Here is a 21644-nt window from a genome sequence, read left to right on the forward strand (position 1 = left end):
AGCCATCAAATTCAAATGAACAGTAAAGCATAATATCACATGATCCAAGCACAGAGAATTATATTTAACAACATGTGAAAATATGTATATACAGTACAGACCAAAAGTTTGGACACACCTTCTTATTCAAAGAGTTTTCTTTATTTTCATGACTATGAAAACTGTAGATTCACACTGAAGGCATCAAAACTATGAATTAACACATCTGGAATTATATACATAACAAAAAAGTGTGAAACAACTGAAAATATGTCATATTCTAGCTTCTTCAAAGTAGCCACCTTTTGCTTTGATTACTGCTTTGCACACTCTTGGCATTCTCTTGATGAGCTTCAAGAGGTAGTCACCTGAAATGGTCTTCACTTCACAGGTGAGCCCTGTCAGGTTTAATAAGTGGGATTTCTTGCCTTATAAATGGGGTTGGGACTGAATAGACTGTTAGAATTTGTATTATCGCAAGAAACAAGCAGCTAAGTAAAGAAAAACGAGTGGCCATCATTACTTTAAGAAATGAAGGTCAGTCAGTCGGAAAAATTGGGAAAACTTTGAAAGTGTCCCCAAGTGCAGTCACAAAAACCATCAAGCGCTACAAAGAAACTGGCTCACATGTGGACCGCCCCAGGAAAGGAAGACGAAGAGTCACCTCTGCTGCGGAGGATAAGTTCATCCGAGTCACCAGCCTCAGAAATCGCAGGTTAACAGCAGCTCAGATTAGAGACCAGGTCAATGCCACACAGAGTTCTAGCAGCAGACACATCTCTAGAACAACTGTTAAGAGGAGACTGTGTGAATCAGGCCTTCATGGTAGAATATCTGCTAGGAAACCACTGCTAAGGACAGACAACAAGCAGAAGAGACTTGTTTGGGCTAAAAAACACAAGGAATGGACATTAGACCAGTGGAAATCTGTGCTTTGGTCTGATGAGTCCAAATTTGAGATCTTTGGTTCCAACCACCGTGTCTTTGTGCGACGCAGAAAAGGTGAACGGATGGACTCTACGTGCCTGGTTCCCACCGTGAAGCATGGAGGAGGAGGTGTGATGGTGTGGTGGTGCTTTGCTGGTGACACTGTTGGGGATTTATTCAAAATTTAAGGCATACTGAACCAGCATGGCTACCACAGCATCTTGCAGCGGCATGCTATTCCATCCGGTTTGCGTTTAGTTGGACCATCATTTATTTTTCAACAGGACAATGACCCCAAACACACCTCCAGGCTGTGTAAGAGCTATTTGACCAAGAAGGAGAGTGATGGGGTGCTGCGCCAGATGACCTGGCCTCCACAGTCACCGGACCTGAACCCAATCGAGATGGTTTGGGGTGAGCTGGACCGCAGAGTGAAGGCAAAAGGGCCAACCAGTGCTAAGCATCTCTGGGAACTCCTTCAGGACTGTTGGAAGACCATTTCAGGTGACTACCTCTTGAAGCTCATCAAGAGAATGCCAAGAGTGTGCAAAGCAGTAATCAAAGCAAAAGGTGGCTACTTTGAAGAAGCTAGAATATGACATATTTTCAGTTGTTTCACACTTTTTTGTTATGTATATAATTCCAGATGTGTTAATTCATAGTTTTGATGCCTTCAGTGTGAATCTACAGTTTTCATAGTCATGAAAATAAAGAAAACTCTTTGAATGAGAAGGTGTGTCCAAACTTTTGGTCTGTACTGTACATATATTTCAACTGCTCTGAGCAGATGAGTCTGTAGAGCTCTGGTGTGTTAAAATAGACTTGATTTATTCAAATATGTTCATTCAGAATGAGGACATGCGAGCACAGCAGCACTATCTGAGTGACTACTGCTGCTCAAACAGAAGGACAAAGTGCCCCATGTGAAACATCACATGATATCATTGGTTTGCCGCTACGTTTGTATGGTGCATTAAAATAAGTGATAGACAAACCCAGACAAACCTGCCAGGGACCACAAAGGTTGACACACCCCTGCTGGTCTCCAGTTTCTGTGTGAGAGGCATTTTGTACTTCAAGTGTCAAAAGCTCCATTCTAGCTGTAAATGAACATATACATCATAGGGCGAACATGAATGGGCCTATAACAATTCCAGGGTCGTTTTTAAGCCATTTCTATGTGACAAAACCTACGAAATGACACGTTCCTGTCAAATTTACAGTCAGAAAGATGTGGAGGGATGGGCTCATACTCACACGTGTTTCTTACTGGCTGACATCTGCCTGGAGGAACACTTTAGTTCAGATGAAGGTTTCATATGAGACCCAGAGGCAGTGAGCTCTCACTAAGGAAGAGCTTGTACTTGGCTATTTTCCATTCTTATGCTCAATTTCATGTTGTGTATATCAGCTTTTGTGGCTTCTCTTTTTAAATAACAGCAATAAAGAATGAAAGCGAAAGGAAACAAAAGGCAGCTGTGAACCAATAGGACAGTTATTCTCAGTTACTCATGATCTGTTGGCCACAATGACTGTCAGCAAATTTCAGTGCACAATGAAAAGCATCAAATATCCATAGAATTTCTACTCTGTGTTTGGAAATAACTTCATGTCAGCAGTTTGACTGGGTTTTGCCTGTTAGAGTCTCTCCACCTGGAAGTAATGAGAATCTGTGCTCTGAATATCTCTGGCCTACAGCCCATCTTCACAGACGCTAATGAAGGATTTTGTTAGTTTAACCTATAAACCTTGAATGAGCGACACGTACTTTGGATGTTTCTCTCATATTCACTCAGTCCCACCCTGACCATTAACCGAACACACATGAGCAAACCCAAAAGCCGTCAGGGTTCAATGAAAGCTTAAAACGCTGAGTTGACACAACATTAACAGTGGCAGCAAATTTCAGCAGCCGGAGCCTCTCAGCCAAAGATCGTAACCGACTTACAGGTTTTTTTAATCAACACTGGGCTCTAACAAGGCATGATGTACAAAGACACATCAAATCCCCAGTTAATTGCTTAGAATGGCATTAAATCGCGTGTGCAGTAACAGCATTTAACACAGCTCCGTTAAGACACAACGTGCAGAGCTTTCTCTCATTTTTCACCCACCACACACACACACCACCCTTTACCCTGTGCTAAATGATCGAGTCAAACAGTGAGTGCAGTCCAATGTGTTTAGCACTCACTGCATAGCTATTGAGAAGACACAGCAAAGCTTTACCCTGAGACCTCAAAGTGATTAGACTGAACAGAACACATAATTATTGTAAGCTAAAAAAAACTTTAAAAGAAATCACAAGTGAGCTGCTTGTGGTATAAAGGATCTGAAAATTAAAAAAACCAAAGAGGCCAATGGAGCAACATAAAAGCTTTATGGACTTTCCCATTATGAGATGGAGTCGTAGTTTTGATTCTTTTTTTTTTTCTGCCTCCTGTTCTGTATTTTCACTTTCTTTTTAATTCTCTTCTCTTGTCAGGAGATCATCAGGGGATGAAATCCTTGCAGGACGTCTGATTGCCTGGGTGCGTTAGAGCCAAAGGAACAAGCTATGGGCTGTAATTTTCCACAGGCCAATGATCCCAGAAAATAAAATTACAAGGGTTATTATTAGGCTGTAGCTCTGAACCATGCATGCCAAAAAACAGTACAGGGCAGGTTGAAAAATGAGCAAAATGGATGAATAACTGAAATAAAAAGTGGGGATTTTATTTGACAGATAATTGATGCATGAATAAAGTCCAACAAGGGGATGCAAAGAAATTCATGTACTCCTAATAAAAAGAGGTTTACTTGGACATGTAAGTTTACAGACAGTTTATAAAAAGCCTGATCATTACACTCTGCTGATCACTTGGATTTGAAGCTTGAAACAATGTAAAGCTTCATTTTATCAGTGCGATTTTCTCATCATAAGACTAGAAGCAAAAGTTGAAGGAAAAAGTGAAGTGTGGATGCTTTCCAAGAAATAAAGCGTGGAATGTTTTGGTTGGACTGAAAATATGCTGATACAAACTCACAACTGCAGGAGAAGAAGAAAAACATTCCCGATAAGCCTCTTGTATATATAGAGAGACATCCCTCATTACCCACAGAGCTCTAAGGTGAGTGGATACTGCAGGAACATTATGTCAATGGGAATCACGTTGCAACTGGACTGCAAGCCTGTGTTCTGAACAGAGAGCACTGATGTGAAGCTTCAAACACACCTAAAGAACAGCTCAAAGCTACAGTACATAGACTGGAAAAGCCACATTTAAAGATTGTTTCCACCAACCTGAGAAACCATTGGAAGTACACTGTTTGCCTAAATAACATTTCCTATACAAGAAGCCTGTTGTAGTTACGGCATTTGTGTAATATTTGACATGTTTCCTGTTGAATAAAACAGTTTTCTGTCTTCATTAAAGGTAACTATCCAGAGTGAATGAGTAAATAGAGGCAGACAGATGTGAGGGAACTTTTTAAAATGAAGTTAACTTCAGGTAAAGCTGTTCATTTAGTGGTCCGGTCACTTTAAGTTACTACACATGGGATCACTGGTCACTGATGTGGTAAATCTACTTAATACAACATCAAGTAAAAGTATAAAATATATCTATACAGGAATAAACCTGACATATGACCACATAAACACCGCAGTATTTCCACCAAGAACACCACACTGCATGAAAGTTGAGCCAAGAGCTTATTGCCATTATGGTTCTTTCAACAGAATTAATTTTCTCTCATCAGTAGCAGGAGACGTAAAGATTGCAGGTGTGCAGTGTCATAGTCAGGGTGTTTCGAGGTAAAAGCTTAGCCAGATTGGCTGAAACGAGAGAGGATGTAATGAGCTCTGTGTGATTACAAGTGCTCTCAGACTCAGAACATCCTCGGCCTCAAAGTGTACTGGACTATAACATTATTACAATCCCCCAGTGACTCGCCTGATCAAGTTAAACAAAGGAAAAACACAGCACATCACCGCAACTCAATATTCACACCAACAAAAGTGTGCACGTGTGTGTGACGTGGCTTTGGTGAGACGTATTTATCCAGCAGATTGGTTCCTTGAGCATGTGCCAACAGGCTACTGGGCTGATAATAAGGACAGAATTAAAAATCAGACATGTTCTACGATAAAAAAAAGAAAAACAAAGAAGGGGTAAACAAAAGTCAGAGAACAAAGAACAAAATGTTAAAATACTGATTAAAATACTGTTTAAAGTACTAAGCTGATGTGTCTTTCTGACATATCCTTTCTCTCCCAGAAGAACTTTGTTCAGATCATAACAATGTACGCCATCAGCTTTAATCTTTAGCACTGAGGATTAAACACAGGGATTACATAGTCATACAGAGACTCAGCAAACAACAGAGACAGCAAGAAGCTGTTAGCTCAGTTGAATGACACACATGGCTGTCCACTTTGTGCAGGATGCCAGGAGTGCAGAATACACACACATGTTACCAACACACACAAGTCAGACGTTTTGGATCCACAGTTATGATAGGAGCCGAATAAACAGCACTAACACCTTTTCCCCCTCTCACACCGTATATCCACTGTGACTCATATCTAAAGGCCAACTATCAAATGCTGACTCACAGCGTGGACAACAACAAGTTCTCTTATCACACGTTAGGAGTTTATTTGATTTCCAGTTAACGCACAAACAGAAAAAAGGATTTAATTCTTAATTCAGTTTTTTGTCAGATCCAATCTCTCTGTGTTTATGGTTCACATGTTTGTAAGTGACATGCATGTAGCTCCACACTGTTGAGGTCCTAAACTACCATCCATGTGCAGACTTAACTGAAATATGAGCCACATGTATATGAATAATAACGATAACATTAAACATCAAAAACTGCTCGGTTACAATATGTTCCTTCCAGTTTGTCTTGATCAGGAGCTTCTCCATAAATGTCTAAGAAATGCGAAGCGTCCTCGACTCTCCACTGACCCCTATCATTGTTGTTGCTCTCCTCAGTGTTTATTTTTACCAGCCTGTGGGGGCCGACACTGGATGACGATGACATGCAGCATGCGTTTGATGCATGACTTTCAATCAGCTCTCACAGCGATTGCATTTTCAGATCAGATCTAGACACACAGCTGCAAGTGGCCCTGGTCGGATATGGAAAAAAAATTAAAAATCAGATTTAGTCTGAACCCCCTTTAAGTTAAAAAAAAAAAAAATCTGCATTTAATCACTTGGAGGGAGGGAAAAAATATCTAATTTCGGCCCCTTGAGCATGTGATCTGAACATGGTCGAATGATTTGTGATTCATCCAATGGGCACCTGAAACAACAATCAATCTACAATACACCAGGAGTTCAACAAAGTGAAAAACAAATGCTGTGGTGCCATAGGAAACCACTACCATTACAGAAACCTTGTGTTGTTTTAAATCATGATTTTAAGTTTTCTGCCACTGGTGCGCATTGTCTGCATTCAAATGAAGGACGGGTTAACATTCATATTACAAAACTCTTAAATAAAGAAAAATGTAGACTCTAGATATATTAAAAAAATAACCCTGCAAGTATCCTACAGCAAAATTCACTCCCAACTACTTGACTTAATGCCTGTCCTGCAATCACAAGGTGTTAAGGTCTCAATAAACTCCTACAGACAAGCGATCACACACTAGTTTGTGTCAGACTAACTTACTTTCAAAATGTCATTTCCAGACTAATATATTTGTGATTTGTCAGTAATGCTGTATTGCATTTCAAGAAACAGCAGCAGCTGAATGTCAGTATTGGCCAAGACAAGTCTTTTTTTAAGTTTTAAGACTTTTGTATATCAGTAATCTTCTCTTAAACAGCTGCATTCTTGTGTGTCGGTGCTGTTTCCTGTTGATGGTTTGACCAAGCTTCATCACTGTTTTATTTGGAGAACACAGTGACATATTTGAGGCATCTTAATGCATTTTAATAGATACAGGACTCATCTGCACAAGTGAATGAAAGCTTCCTACTGCAAACAAACTTTGGCTGCTTGCAGCAGGGTCAGTCTGGGTGGATGGATCAGTGGATGGTTATGTCCAGGGTGGGGATGGCTGTTCTAAGGAAACAGCTGCAATGGTTCTTGGTTCAAGTATGAACAGTTACAGTGGGTAACTTATTCCTCTCTGTATGTAGCTTTAACATATGCCATAGGCCAAAGTCTTGAAGGTTGAAATGCCATCTCATCAAAATCTGGTTCTTGTATCATTTGCGTTTGTACTACATCATGGTTGTGCCTGAACCTGAACCTGTGTTAGACACACAATCAGAACATTTGCTTTGGACAGGCTCAGCAGCCTTTATCATCAGCTTTTGCTCTATTCTCCTGATGACCTGGACGTCTTTCATGGATAGCAGCTGAAGGTCAACTCTTCTCTTAGCCAGCCTCATAACAAAGTCGTCACGCTGTGTAATCCATCTGAGTCACTCTGTTTTCATAATATTCCAGGTATTGCAATGAGTACATAAAAAACAGAAAGGTTTTAAGTTCAGTTGGTTGGCTTTGTATAACCCTTATTGAATTATCTGGACAGCACATGGAGAGAAAGTGATTATTGTTCCATTTACCTCTAAACCCCTCTCTCTGCTTTGACTGAATTCAGAGTAGCATCAGAAATGAGCTGCATGTTAATACTGTTTTCAGCGCTGGGTCAATTTTTGCCCCCAACATGCTGCAGACCTTTTTTATTTTTACAATATTACATCGGCTTAAAGTCACTTAAGTCTCATCTCGTCTTTGTGAAATGGATTATAAAGCACTTTGCAATCTGTAGCAGGATTAACTAGACATTTAGATCTAATAAAGGAACAAAGGGAACTTTTTAGAAAAGGACATTAAAATGCAATGTGGAGGGATGAACTTTTTATTATTATCAATATTTGTTATTATACTACACGTATGATGTGTTAAAAAGCCTGTAATACAATGGGAGAGATGCAAGAAGTGTGTTAACTCCTCATATGGCATTTAATCACAAGTGTACCTGTGATTATGATAATCAGTTTCTTCCCTCATACGCTTCTATAAAAAGAAATCAAATAGTTGTTAATTCTGACACACCTTGATTTAGGACATACATGTATATTATGATCAATAATGTATGTATTAATCATTTACTGTATCATTCTGTACTCTCAAAAAGGTGTGTTCATTTTAAATCCAATGCAAAAATAATTCATTTCAATTAAAACCATTCTGTACTATGAGAACTGGTGCAAAGTCCTTCGCAGAGTGAGGTGCTTAACAGACTTTCTTTACTGTAGAAATGTGTGACATTTATTGTCCAAGATGCCATTTCACTTAACTTACTGTAATAAGTGTGACAATCAAGGTTGGCACCAATGTTCAGTCTAACCCTTGACAATAAATGCCATTTAGAATCTTGAATGAAAGATGGGGTGACCCTGAACCAACCCAACAGCAAAAGAGTGACTTTATTCATGTGCAAATAGGCACCGTCACTGACAGACCCAGAGGTAGGCTGAATCTGTGTATTCAGGCTTAACCCTGAACAGACTGAATAATCATTAAACTGAATTCAGTAGCCAATGTGAGGATCTGTGAAGCTTTAACGGGGTTCTTTGTGGCATGGTATAAGACCAAAGGCTTTGCAGATGAATTAGTAATTCTGCATACTGTCCTCATGACCATCATCAAACACACACAGTCTAAAGCAGCATCGACTGAAAGATCCTATTTAATTAAGCAGACGCTTACAGACAGTTATCTGACACAAGCAAGGGTGGAGTGCAGCAAGGTTTCCAAGATGAAAGGGAAAGGATCAATATTTCTGTCATGTTTTTGTTAAAACAAATATTCCTGCAGGTTAGAGTTCAGAAAAGTTACCAGGCCTCAAGGTGCCTTAGTTTGCACTTAGGAAATCAAGGAAAATATGAGTCAGTGCTGTGATTTAGTAACTAGCTGTCAAGCATAAACAATAAAAGCCACAGAGCATTTTATCAAAGACGCTTCAGGCTCCAAAACACCCCTTTGGTGGCTTCATTGTTTTTGGTGACTGCAACTTTATATCCAAAGTCTGTTCAACCTGTGTAGTTTTTCTTACTTGTGTGAAAAGACACAAATAAAAAACGTGTCTTGCAGTATTGCAAGACTCACTCAAGTGCCAGTTTTATTCTGAGGATGTGTAATATTCTTTCTACACTGACATACAATAACACTGACACTGTGGTGTGGGCTCCCAGAGAGTCTCAAATAACTTTCACAGCTGCTCCAATCATTTAAAGTCTTCAATGTATTGACAGTTCATCAATTAAATTCAAAAATGACCATCATCAAACCTTCAGTATAGTTTCTTTAGTGCATCCTGTGACACTGAAGACTGGCATCTTGGATAATCTTGGATACATTAACAACACAGAGACTGTCGACTTTACAGTAGTGAATCACAGGCGAAATAATCAGACAATCTTTAAACTGGCTTTTTACTGAAAACTAATAGAAGGGCTGAACAAATCGATATTTAGTGTTTAACCCTGCTGCCAGGGCAACGGTCATTTTCCAAGACAGGGATACAGTTGCATGTGTGCTTGTGTACTTAGCAGTCACATGCAACTCCTATGTGTGTGTGCAGAAGCAGGATTATGTCCAAAAGATAAACTGCTTAATAAACAGTGTGCCCTCAGAAATTAACTGGAAAATGTATAATGTCTAATGTCATTTTTCTGTCTTTTAGTTCTCTGTGAATTGAATTTTGGCAACAGAATTATCACAGCCTGTGTCATTACGTAGTTTGAAAGGACCTACAGCATTACGCTTCATTTCAGTAGAGGGGCGTATATCAGGAAGAGCGTGCAAATCTTGACAATAGCTGGAAGACATGCAAACTGCACACAAACAAGATGCCTATTGCAAAAACAAGTGTTCTGTTTCCATGCTGTAAAAATGCACTTCAGCTGTATTCCTGCACAGTATAGGAAGTGGATCTACAGTAGCGAGGCATGAAGTCCTGTTACCTCACACTGAATGCCAGTTGAAAACACAGACCACATTCCCCTCCCACTACCTACTGAAACATGAAATGTTACCCTGACAAGTAAATAATGATAGAATTTTAAAAAATAGCTGCTTATGCACCAGACACACGTTGCACTTTATATTTGCACCACCAACAATGGTAGTTTTCCCATTCTTGACATTTTCACTGTTAAATAATATCCCAGTTGGAATTAAAGCAAACTTTGTGTAACTAAGGTCAAAAACATCTCATCAATTTGCCAGCATTTGTAATCATCCCTCAATGAGAGTCTCAGATCTGTGTCTGCGACTCAGTCCGTTTCATTTCTCGTGCCTATTGTTCCCTGAGCCAACCCTTCTACAGCTCTTCCATTAGATAATTCCATTATCACAACAAACTCAGGGCAATTAAATGCAGATTATGCTGTAATTCAGAGTCTGGTACATTAGTCTCTGCTCCATCATGGAGCTACAGTATCTAATACACTTCTAATGCATTCAGTCTGTAATATCCCTCTCTAATCCTTGGTAATGTTCACTGCTGCACCGCCCCATGGATTAAGCAAACCCTCTCAGTTTTAAAAGCATCCTGATCCGTACCCAAAGTGGCAGGTACACCTTTTATTAAATCGAATTCATGTCTCTCAAAAAAAGCTGTATTTTTAGTGATGTGCATTATTCCCTCAGTAATAATCTGCAAGGAGTAAATTCAGGTCAGTTGGTTAAAACAGTTCAGTCCTGTGCTGCTGGATGCTACTTCTGTTTGTTCTATAAAACTCTCAGTAAATTTAAGTTGATGTGAAATCTGAAGCGGACTCTCACATTTCTGCCGTGCCCTCCCATAAACTCTCTCTTGTTCAGAAAGGATAAATCTCACCACAGACAGACATGAAGAGGAGTCAAACTCACAAGGAAGTGTTAAGAAAAGTACAAGTAAATCTGGGACATTGGTTTTTCTCATGTTTGGAAAAAATGAAATAAATTGACGTAGACATGTGTAGTACAAAGACTGTGGGGGGTGGCATTGAGCACTAGGCTGCAACACTGTGTGTCTGTAAGGACACATCACATTACAACCTTAATGACGATGGTTAAAAGCCACAGAAATTCAATTATTCATTCAGTCGGAAGCATTAGCAGAAACCTTGTTATGATCACAATGCTTATGTTACCTCTGAATGACAAACTGTATGCATGATCTGTACAAAGTAAATTACAGAGAAGTAAACATACAGAGGGGACGTCTAGTTGTAAATAAAAGTCTTAAGAGTCATTAGATAAAACAGAAAACAGTTGTCATTGTCAGCCAGCAGCTCGCTGCCCTTAGAGCTGAGATACTAATGGTCCCTGGACTGTGTCAACAAACCACAGCATGGCTGAAACATCGCATGATATGTGAAATAAACCAGCTGTACCACTGTTTTGGCTTTTTATCTGTGAAAAGTGCAGTTTCATATCTACAGTACACGACAGTCGCGTATATAGTGTTTTACAAATTCCTGTGGACCATTACTTACATGACGCTATGTCCACACTGTTCTTCATCTTATTAAAATCAGATATAAGTGTAGTATGAGCTGTTCTAGGGCTATAAGGTGTTTGATATGTTTGCTGCCTCAATGGGCAATGAAGACAGACAGAGAAAAGAAATAAAGCAAGATCATTCCTCTTTAGGTAAATATTTATTTGGCTTTCTGTCTGCCAATGAGTAACAGTCACATGAATGCAACATTCTTTTGGAAGTGGAACTGAAAGTTTTCTGCAAATCCATGTGAAAAAACTACTGATCTTCTTGTGTTTTTTGATGAAAGTAGAGCCTTCATGAACCTAAAGAGACACTCACTGCTGTTTTTTCATGCAGATTTCCTTTTTATCGCATTCAAGGTAGGAGAATTCTGCAAAAAGCATGATACTTTGTTTTTTGGCCCTAAATGTTTCCATTTCAAAACACAAGGCAGCATATATATAAATAAAAATTAAAAAATGCAAAAAAAGTGTTATGGGGCCTTTTAATGACTGTACTGACTATCACTGTTTCTGCTTGTTACAGTAATTCCACTGAAACTGTTTCCTACACACAGAATCTGTAGGATTTAAAAAACATTTTCACAGTACAGTAGATTTTCAATGTACTGATCTATTAGTTGAAATCATCCAGGGAGGAAAGGGCAATAGAGAATAAGTTTATATAGACAAGAAATGAAGCAAAAGCCAAGGAAAAAAGTGAAATAATTACACATTAAGCCATATGCTCTGGATTACGTTGACTGCCATCACTCACTACTTTCAGAGAGCAAATGTGGACACACAGGCCTAAATGACCCTTTTAATAACTAAAAACTGATCTGATGTCAGTAGGTCTTTGTACATCCTGCAGTTTAAATGCCTATATAGGTTGTTTGTCCCTATCCTCGGATATGACCCATAGCACCATGCTGCTAGATGTACCAGATTTTCATCATCATGGAAGAAATTATAAAGCCACAAACTGTGCCAGCACTGGTAAAACCAGAGCTTCACGGTCATGGTTTCAATAAAACATACGTAAGATTATGGAACAATCATAGTAAGATGGTTTGGAATACACTTCTTGCACAGAAGGATTGTTTTCAGAGAAGTACAACAGAACAAGCAGCGTGCTGTGCATTTGGTCACACATGCTTAGTGGCTCACACGCGATTGTAACTACTGGTGATATTACAGATGATAGAGCCCAATGAAATTTATCATTATCCAGGATTATTCTCTACTTTGCAATCCATGAGTGATCTGGCACTTTAACGGTGGTATAATGCACCGGAGTGGGGGGTTGGTCGATCCACAGAAACAAAGCATAAAAGCCTGGAAACTGTTTAATCAAGAGAAATGTCTTGTGATCCATTAAAACATCTTGTCCCTCCTCCTTCCAAGATCAAATTTCAAAGGCAAGAGGAAAAAGATCAGCGGCAGAGAGTCATGTGGCCCAATTTTTACTTCAACATATTAAGAGGAATAATGGGGGAGGTGGACACATATTTCCCACACAATTCACCCTGCACATCATGGCAAACAATGAAAATAAGGTGTTTTTGACACCACCACATTCAAATGTATTGTCTCCATTCATTTTAAAGCCATGCTCACCATCATAATGCTGGTTTCTATTTTGAGGAGAACAAGGACATTCCATACATTGATTTTCTTCATGTCTTTATGTCAAGTTTGTCTTTTAAAACTGACAAGATAAATGCAATTCATTAAAGGGAAATTCCAACCTGCAGCTATAGATTCACAGTAATGTGGCAAACCCACACTGGTCAATATATTCTGAGAGAGCCAGGTCCTGAGATCTTGGCCACTGGGGATGTCTGAAGATCACCAGCCATCGAGATAAAGTGAAAGCTGCACTGAACTGCAGAAGGCAAGGCAGAAAGTGTAGCTCAGGGACACTGCAGCCAGCACAGAGGCCTACGTTGCATGCAGACAGATGTGGGATTTGTGTTACAGCCAGTGTTACAGCATCAGTTCAAAAGTGCAGGGAACAATTGTACTCTGCTGCTCATTTCCTGACCCAAAATTAATCCCAGTGAGCAGGTACACATCCTACGAGCAAATGACATAACAGGTGGTTTTATTCACAAAATGGGCTGAAAAACAATTTCATTCTAGCAGAGGTTACCCTTAAGCTCCCATTAAGTACCTATGATACCGCCACTGAAAGCAGTTTCACCACTGAAGCCACAGACAGGGCTTTAATCACCTAAATGGGTGATTTTAAGAACTATTACGACTGCCATCAGGTCAGTTTAATAGGTCAAAACTACCACGAGTTGCAGTTTGAAAGGACATTATGTATCTGCAGGGATAATGTGTGCTGACATTGGCTTATGTCAGTAACATTGTGAGCCACAATTCTGCTGTTTCCTTTTGCCCTCACAATGTCTCATCTCCTTCAAATCCAGTTATGTTCCTAAATACTGTCACATCTTTTACGGCTGGTTTATGGTTGTCACATGTTTTATGCTTGTCGATTATCAAAGATATTACAATCCTGAGGCCATTATCACAGAGTTGTCCACAGCTTCCTCCTACAGGAGCTCAAAGTCCAAATGAATTCAGGATCTAAAATGGAGTAGTGCTGGTGCTCTAGTACGAACAGGCAGTTTTGAGAGATTAGTGTTATATTCAGGGGAGACAAAATGTCACACTCCAGTAGGGGCTAATACAAAAGACTCAGGGGGTCACATTATTCCAGCAGTTTGTCAGTAAAACACAGAATGACTCTCTATGTCTGGTTATGTTATTAAGTCCCTTTTAGTTTTCTCACATTTGAAAAGCATGAGCTTAGTGACATGGCCATTATGCCTAATGTGTACACATTACCCTCGAATTTTATTATACTAATATCTGTCACCCTTTGACTACAAGGCCCAGAGAGAAATATCTGACCATTCAAACTCCACATGACATCTGCATGGCAGCAGGAACATGGATATGATCCCACCTGGGACTGCTCAGTCATTTCCCTTCCTGCACTCAAATCCCCTTAATCAAACTGTGAAACAGATTTAGTCTACATCATGATAGCACGCAATCAGGAACCGAGCAGGGCTCTATTATCTCATGGAACGCAGGTGTCAGAGTATGTATTTCCCATCCATGCAGGAGCTGTCTTGTGCCAAGAGACAAGTAGATTTGCATCTATATGTGGTTCAAGTCTCCACAGAAGCCCAGAAAATAATCTAATGCAAACTCAGCAGCATGGAGAGAAACACCAAACATCACATCTTTTTAAAAATTGAGATATTGGACTGAAAATCAGTGTTCAGTCACACAGATTTAAAAGTAATGGTTATGATGGATGCTCAGTCTATGAGCATTGGGATTTACATATTCCAGCACAGTCCCTGTGGGCAGACAAACACGACAAGCAGCAGCATTTTTCTGTGCAAACACAGCCTTTACTGCGCCAAACACATTATACACTACAAGGCACATTTTCAACACAACAACGGCATTTCCCTCAAATGCATAGTGGGAATTCAAGTTATTAATAATGCAAACTGCCATGATGGATTAGTCTAGCATTAATGCAGCTGCTCTGAACCAGCAATTAAGAAACAGGTAGAAAAGATGAGAGGCTTTCAGTGAAGCCCAAAATGGCCATGCAGCTTATTTGGTAACGCTGCCTGTGGTCTGTACAAGCTGCTAGCAACTTAAAGTTTTCATTACACTTTATTCATCAGCAGATTAATGGAAGAGACTTAATGTATGTAAGCAGTGCAGTTTATTTGTATTTTATTAGCTTTTCTCATATATTTGGACCTGTCCTTTAAAATCGGACTCTACCATGTCCGTTTTATCACATGCTTAACTGGGGAACATCACACAACATCAAGCATGACAGCAGTCCTGTCTACTGTGGAACAACTCACGCTTCAGCAAATCCATAATCCTCTGGTCATTTCTGCTAAGAGAATGCATCACAGTAAGTAAGTGCCAATTCACAGCACCAATCAAGGTAACAGCTAACACTGAAATGGTTTAATGCAAGGGCCCAAACCAGAAGAGCTTTCAGATATGTTCTACACATTTGTTTGGTGTTTGGAAAGAAGAGTGTTGCATCCCACCACTAGTGGTCCACAGACTGACTAAATGAAAGCACATCCAAGCTGTTCTGTAAGCTTGAAGTGTTGTAAAGCATTAAAATACGAAAAGACAAACAACCCATCTTACGTTTATTTTTATTTCTCTCCCATGACTGAATCCCTTGTGCTTGCTGTGATGATTCCAATAAATTTAAGTACAGAATGCGGCCTGGGACCAGTTATATATTACTGGTACGCTAATGGTGCTGCCCACTGCACATAATTATCACACAATTTACTGCTCTCTCCCACTGAAGACTGAATGAGAGCTGACCAGCCAGATTAAAATGAGCAGAGCCTAGTTGATGAGATTTTTGAGGGCTTTTGTGTCTTTAAGTGCTTGTTTTCAGCTGGCACTTAATATCTTTGATTAATATAACTACCACGAAGAAATGTAATGTTTATTTTATAGAAATCTTCACAATTCTTTTTCTTTTTGGTCACACAGTAGTGTGGACTGATATAAATTAAAGGCAATAGCAAGACGACTTGTTTTGATGACTTTGTATGGTGAAGATGAATTCACAGTGGAGAGCTGTGTACAGCCAGGGAGGCCTTAGGACTTTCCTGCTGAGCAGCATTAGTTATTATGGTTACTGTCAGAGATGCTATATCTCTCCCCGTGCCCCTTTACTGGCACCAGGTCATGGTCCTGATCTACGATGTAAAGGTGTCAATCACAGTAGCCACAATTACATTTTCTCTCAGTCTCTCTTATCTATAGATCCCTATGGTATAAGCTGGGTGCAGATTTCTGCATATATCAACATTTTTCTAATAATCCTAATGGCAGAAATACTTTCAAGGTAGAAAAAATGTATTTGCAATAGATTTAGCTTAAGTGTGTGTGTCTCCAAATAAAAGCCTTATGTAACCACATGGTGGCCATCTGAAAAGACAGAGCAAGTGTCCTCCTATAAACAGAACCAATGCTATGCGTAGCAGTATGTCTCTTCAGGGGGCTAAGGAGCAATTCTAAATATAGTCTATGTTAAACTCTAACCCCCTTCCCTCCCTGCCTCATAAACACACACACACCCGTACACACATGTGTCATGATGCCGCTGCTCTGCTCCATTCAAGGAGCCTCTAAATTTTGTGTCTTGAGAGACAGAGCTGTAAAAAGAAGAAACAGAAAAAAGTGGTGGTATTGCTTGATGCAGGTCCAAAATTCATTTGTGCAGCATCAAAGCCCTGAGCAATGAATCTGTGTCTTTGTACGCTGCTTTGCAACAGAGAAAAAAGGAACAGCGACAACGCTGCAAACAAAGGCACGGCCACAGAGGTGGGAGAGATAAAGCAACAGATGTAGCAGGACAGTCTGTGACGACACAGCCCTGACTGAGCCTGAGGGCTTATGAGAATCCCAGGACCACCATAAACCGGGCTTTAGTGTCTCTGTCATGAACCATTTGTTCACAGTCATTTCTTGGAGGGCCAGATGATTGAAAAGTCTTTTAACAGATTACACTGCTAATGAAATGAAAAAAAAGCTTCACCTTTATTTGTTTTTATGTTCAGGACACTTCCCTATATTGATATGAGTAAATAAATGTTGACCCTGAGATGAAACATTTTAGTATGTCAGGGGGGAGTGATAATAAAATGGTTACAAATCTGCTGTAATAGCCCTTTAAAGTTCCATCAGTGAACAGCCTTTGCTAGTTTTCTGCTCACTTCTATCACACCAATAAATTAGTTTAATTGCACTCCATTTGACAGATGCACACTGCTCGTGACATAAACTCTCTCTACTTTCACATATTAAATCAAACACTAGTGATTGTGTGTATGACAGATGTCTTGCTTTTGTCATAGCTTTCGCTGCCTAACAACTGAAAACATCCACAGATGTTTCCCAGTAATTTGACTGAATGGCATTACTCAGGCACACGTCACTATGGTCTATTTCAGGCCACATGAGGTTGAAATTGTAATAAACTCTCATCTCTCCCATGAAAGAATTGAGTTTATAATAAGCCACATAACACCCTGGAGAAATAAAATCATGAACCAATGTATCACTGGTTGTATGAAGCACAAACCTTCCACACAACAGCAATGGAACTGTGGTGCTCACATGCTCTTGAGGTCTGTATTTTCAGGCTCATGTTGGGCGACCTACAGTCATTAGCAAACACTGAACTCTGCCGTATGGAATGACTCTAGGCCAGGTTTTCTGCATTAGTGTTGGACCTTGTGCATTATAACCAGGCTTCTGATGCAATTTCAGGATGTAGTGCACAAATGGAAGAGAAAAAACACAGGCTAAGAATCACATAGTGTGTGAGCAGTATGAAAATGGAGAACAAACACAACAATAAGAGGTAGAAAACTCCATGTGCCAGAGAGCAGGGGCACTCAGCACGTTTATCTTTCCACAGAATGTCAACAGAGGCCTTGTTGGGATGACACTGTGGCGGATATACACAAGGATACACTAAGCACTGTCCAAACACTGAACAACACAAGGTTAACAAAGTCACCGTGCATCAATGGGTTTTGGCAAATGAAAACATTAGTAGTTATTCTTCTATGTTTGACACTATGTAACACATCAAACAAGACCACTAACCACTAAAGGATCAAAGAGAGAGGGTTGGTTAATGGGTGAGTAATCTATGCGGTCAGGTTTGTACTGAAGGACAGGTTTGATTCTGCAGAAGGTTTGTTGTTATTTTCATTCCCACTAGAGAATCCCAGCCACAACAGGTAACAATTAGCTGTCAGCTTAAACCAAGGGTCAAAAGTGTATCACCCTTTATTTCTGCAGGTACAGCTGGGCATCAGGTAGTCTTCTCTCCTGTGTGACAGCAGCATCAGAGAATACTGGAAAGCCACAAGTGAAATTCAGATGTATTCATTCTGCCAATAAATGCCCAAACCACTGGTTCTCCCCAAGAAGCTATTAGGAAAGTGCAAATTCATCAACTCTGCCAAGACTATGGAAATGATTAATGTTATGAGTAGAGTTTGGACCAGAAAACTTGATTCCTATACAGCACTGGAATGCTCTTTGTACTAGAATACCATGATTATGTTGTGCCGGCTTCTGGATCAATCCTAATTTATTCAGATTTTCCAAGCAAAGTTTTGTTGTGTAATGATTTCCTGCTTCATATCGGTTCTACTAATGGCTCCAGTGTTTTAGCTTATAGTGCCAAATTGGCCTTAAGGAGCCATCTACATCGTGTTAGAAAATCTGAAAAGCAAGAATGGAATATTATACTGACACCCCTCTCAAAAAGTGTCTACACAAGTGATTAAGCCTCGCTATGAATGAGTGAAGCATATCAGAGGATTTATCGCGAGGTAAGTCATAATTTTGAGGAGATGCAAACCAAATGAGAAACCCTAAACTCTGAGAACAAGGTCTCCACAGACAGAACTTTTGAGTTTATTTGGTAAAGCTGCTGAATGGCAGCTGACCAGTCTTCTATGTTCCTTTATGTTTTTCTATATCTAATCCCAACATGATCTCAAACATGACCACATAAGCATTAAATAAGCTCAGAAATACAGTCAGTTTGGATAAATAGACACTGAATCAAACATTAGTACTGGTGATGTGACACCGTGCAGCCCACTCTAAACTTAGAAAAGGGGCTTTTTCTAGAAAGCCTGAAAATTAAGGCTGAACATTAAATGTCATTCCTGTTACTCAAATGCCACTCTCCAATTTATCACTGTCACTTTCTAGTAATGACTGGGAGGCTCGCTGTCTCTTCTGGAGGCGCTGACCCTCATTTTATAGAAACTAAAGTTTAATAATTGATGTCTAAACAGATATTATAAAGTGGAGGCCTTTCTCCCTTTGAATGGCTGCAATCACCTTTATCTTAATAAGGCAAACATTATTTATTTAACAGGCCAGGGCATGGATCTAGGATGGAGGATGGAGGAGTGGTCAGTTGTTGAGAGGTGCAGTCAATGTTCAGTGCAGGAGAAAAAGCTCCATAGCACCATTTGTATATGCAACCTCTTTTATTTATGCCTTGCTGCTGTCTCAGACGTGTTTCCAATCATTCAATTTATCACCTCCTTTATCAAAAGCTATGACAGCATTAAGGAGGCAGAGGAAAAATGACAACTTGCTGTGAAAGCAAAAGAGGGGGTTGGTGGACACGCTGATGATAATGTCAGGTTATGCAAAAACATGATAAGCTGTCAACACTTTGATACCTTGGACTGACTCATTACTGAGCCTGGTTCCACCCAAGTCAGAGCAAATACTAGATCAAATGTTGAAGAGTGGGTGTTGGCTTGTTCATGGATTTACTTGAAGATGTGGGTTAATATATAAGTTCCTACATGTGAACACCTCCCAGCCATAGGCCCTTACAGACACAAGGCATTCTGAACCAGCTAAATTTATTAGTATGAGTATACTTCAGTTAAGACCTCTGTATATATTTCTGACTCTGACATTCTCAAGAGAAGAGCTTCTGAATCACTGAGATCAAACACCTTGCATGGCCAAGTGTTTATCTTCAAGTAACCAACAGAGAGAGACTGTCTGTTCTGTCTGCACAACAACTCCCAATCTTATCTTATCTTGTTTAACAATAATATCAAACTAATAGTTATCTGATAAAAACGATATTCAAAATTCAAAGTCAAAAGCAATAGTCTTTATAATCCCACTTCAACAAATTGCACCAGATGTGGAATGAGGAGAATTTTACTTTGTACCTTGTGGAGGTTTGGAGGTACTAGTAATAGTAGTGGTACAGACATTTTTTTTTTGTTTGCTTGTATGCAAGAAGTCAGACACTACTCACATCATGGTGTTAACTCACTTGATTTTTTATTTATTTATTGGTTGATTTTAAAAGAACTATACATATAATGACTACTTAAGCCATTTTACAGCCCCTTAGAAACTCTGAGATTGTTTGTTTACAGGACACCTGTACTTTATCTTTGGTCTGTGCATAAAACTAAAACAATTCTCCACTTCACTTTAAATGACAGCTTTGCATATGGTGTATACTAAAGACTGACCATTTGATAAACACATTTGGTCTGAATAAAAGTATCTACAGCTGAGCAAAATAGGAGCTAGACATTATCTACAGTTACCTGGGCCCTCGCAGCCACAGTCACACTTTGGCAAGCCCAAAAGTTTCCACATTAGATGAGGAATTCTGAGAGTCGGTGCATGCTGAAACTCACAATGGCAGGGTGATAGGAAATCCACCTTCAGTGTGAGGTTGGTGATTTGGGGCCTAACGTGAGCAACAGCATCTTTCCATATTTTCATGCTTTGTACTACTCTATTCATCCCTCTTCTCCTCGTTCACGTTCTTTACCAGCTTTACTCAGAAATACCTGTCATTCTTTTGTGTTCAGCTTGCAGACAATTAACACCCGACACAGGTCTGTTACTGCTGAAATGCTAACAGCAGCAAAAGCCTCACAGTTAAGAAGCACTTTACTGATAATAAGAAGTTAAAGACCATATTAAATTCCAGTTATAGCCCTCATAGTAATTGTAAATCCAATCTAGCACAAGCTCAAAGGAACTGCATGTTGTCTCAAAAATATACTGTAGTATCATTAAATCCATTTCAGCTCTTTGCTACCAAACTTGCTATACTCTAAAATAATGAAAGCCTACATTATTCTAGGCTCATTTCCTTCTGACCACATGATTTAGATGCAGTGTGACCATATTGACACTACCCTGACTGTGGGTAAACAAATAAAAATCAAGTTTGCAAAATAGCAAGCAAATCATGAGCAGAAAGGGAATACAGTTGGTGCACAAAAGTGAAGGTTAAGAAGATTTGTATGCAGTGAGTTTGATGAATATGCCATATGGACCTGGATTCTCTTCATAAGACAGCAGTTAGAAATAACCAGAGACACGCTCACAGACAAATCAGTTATTCTCACAGGCCCTCAAAAGCATCAGATACAAGAGAAGAAACTGAAAAGACACAACAGACACAAAAAGCAAAGGAAATAGTACAAGATGGACAAAATGAAAAACCCATAAATTGCTTTTTTCCTGACTCTGCCTTACATATTGTACATGTCACAATAAATGAGTGAGTTTCATTTTACCTTGGCACTGGAATCCTTGTTTTCCAAACCCCCTGTGAAAACAAATAAGGTTGAATTAAATAG

At 39.6% G+C, this 21644-nt stretch overlaps 1 protein-coding gene across 4 annotated transcripts in view; it reads right to left on the reverse strand.

Annotated features, from left to right (window-relative positions):
• prkcaa (protein kinase C, alpha, a) overlaps window positions 1-21644 on the reverse strand; it is a 124956-nt gene that overhangs the window by 100714 nt on the left and 2598 nt on the right. For all 4 annotated transcript variants that reach the window (XM_026304169.1, XM_026304168.1, XM_026304167.1 and 1 more), the window contains exon 2: window positions 21582-21613. In XM_026304169.1, coding sequence (XP_026159954.1) covers window positions 21582-21613 — 32 coding nt within the window. The remainder of the gene's footprint in view (window positions 1-21581; window positions 21614-21644) is intronic.

The sequence above is a fragment of the Mastacembelus armatus genome, chromosome 1 (genome assembly GCF_900324485.2).
Source record: "Mastacembelus armatus chromosome 1, fMasArm1.2, whole genome shotgun sequence".
NCBI lineage: Eukaryota > Metazoa > Chordata > Actinopteri > Synbranchiformes > Mastacembelidae > Mastacembelus > Mastacembelus armatus.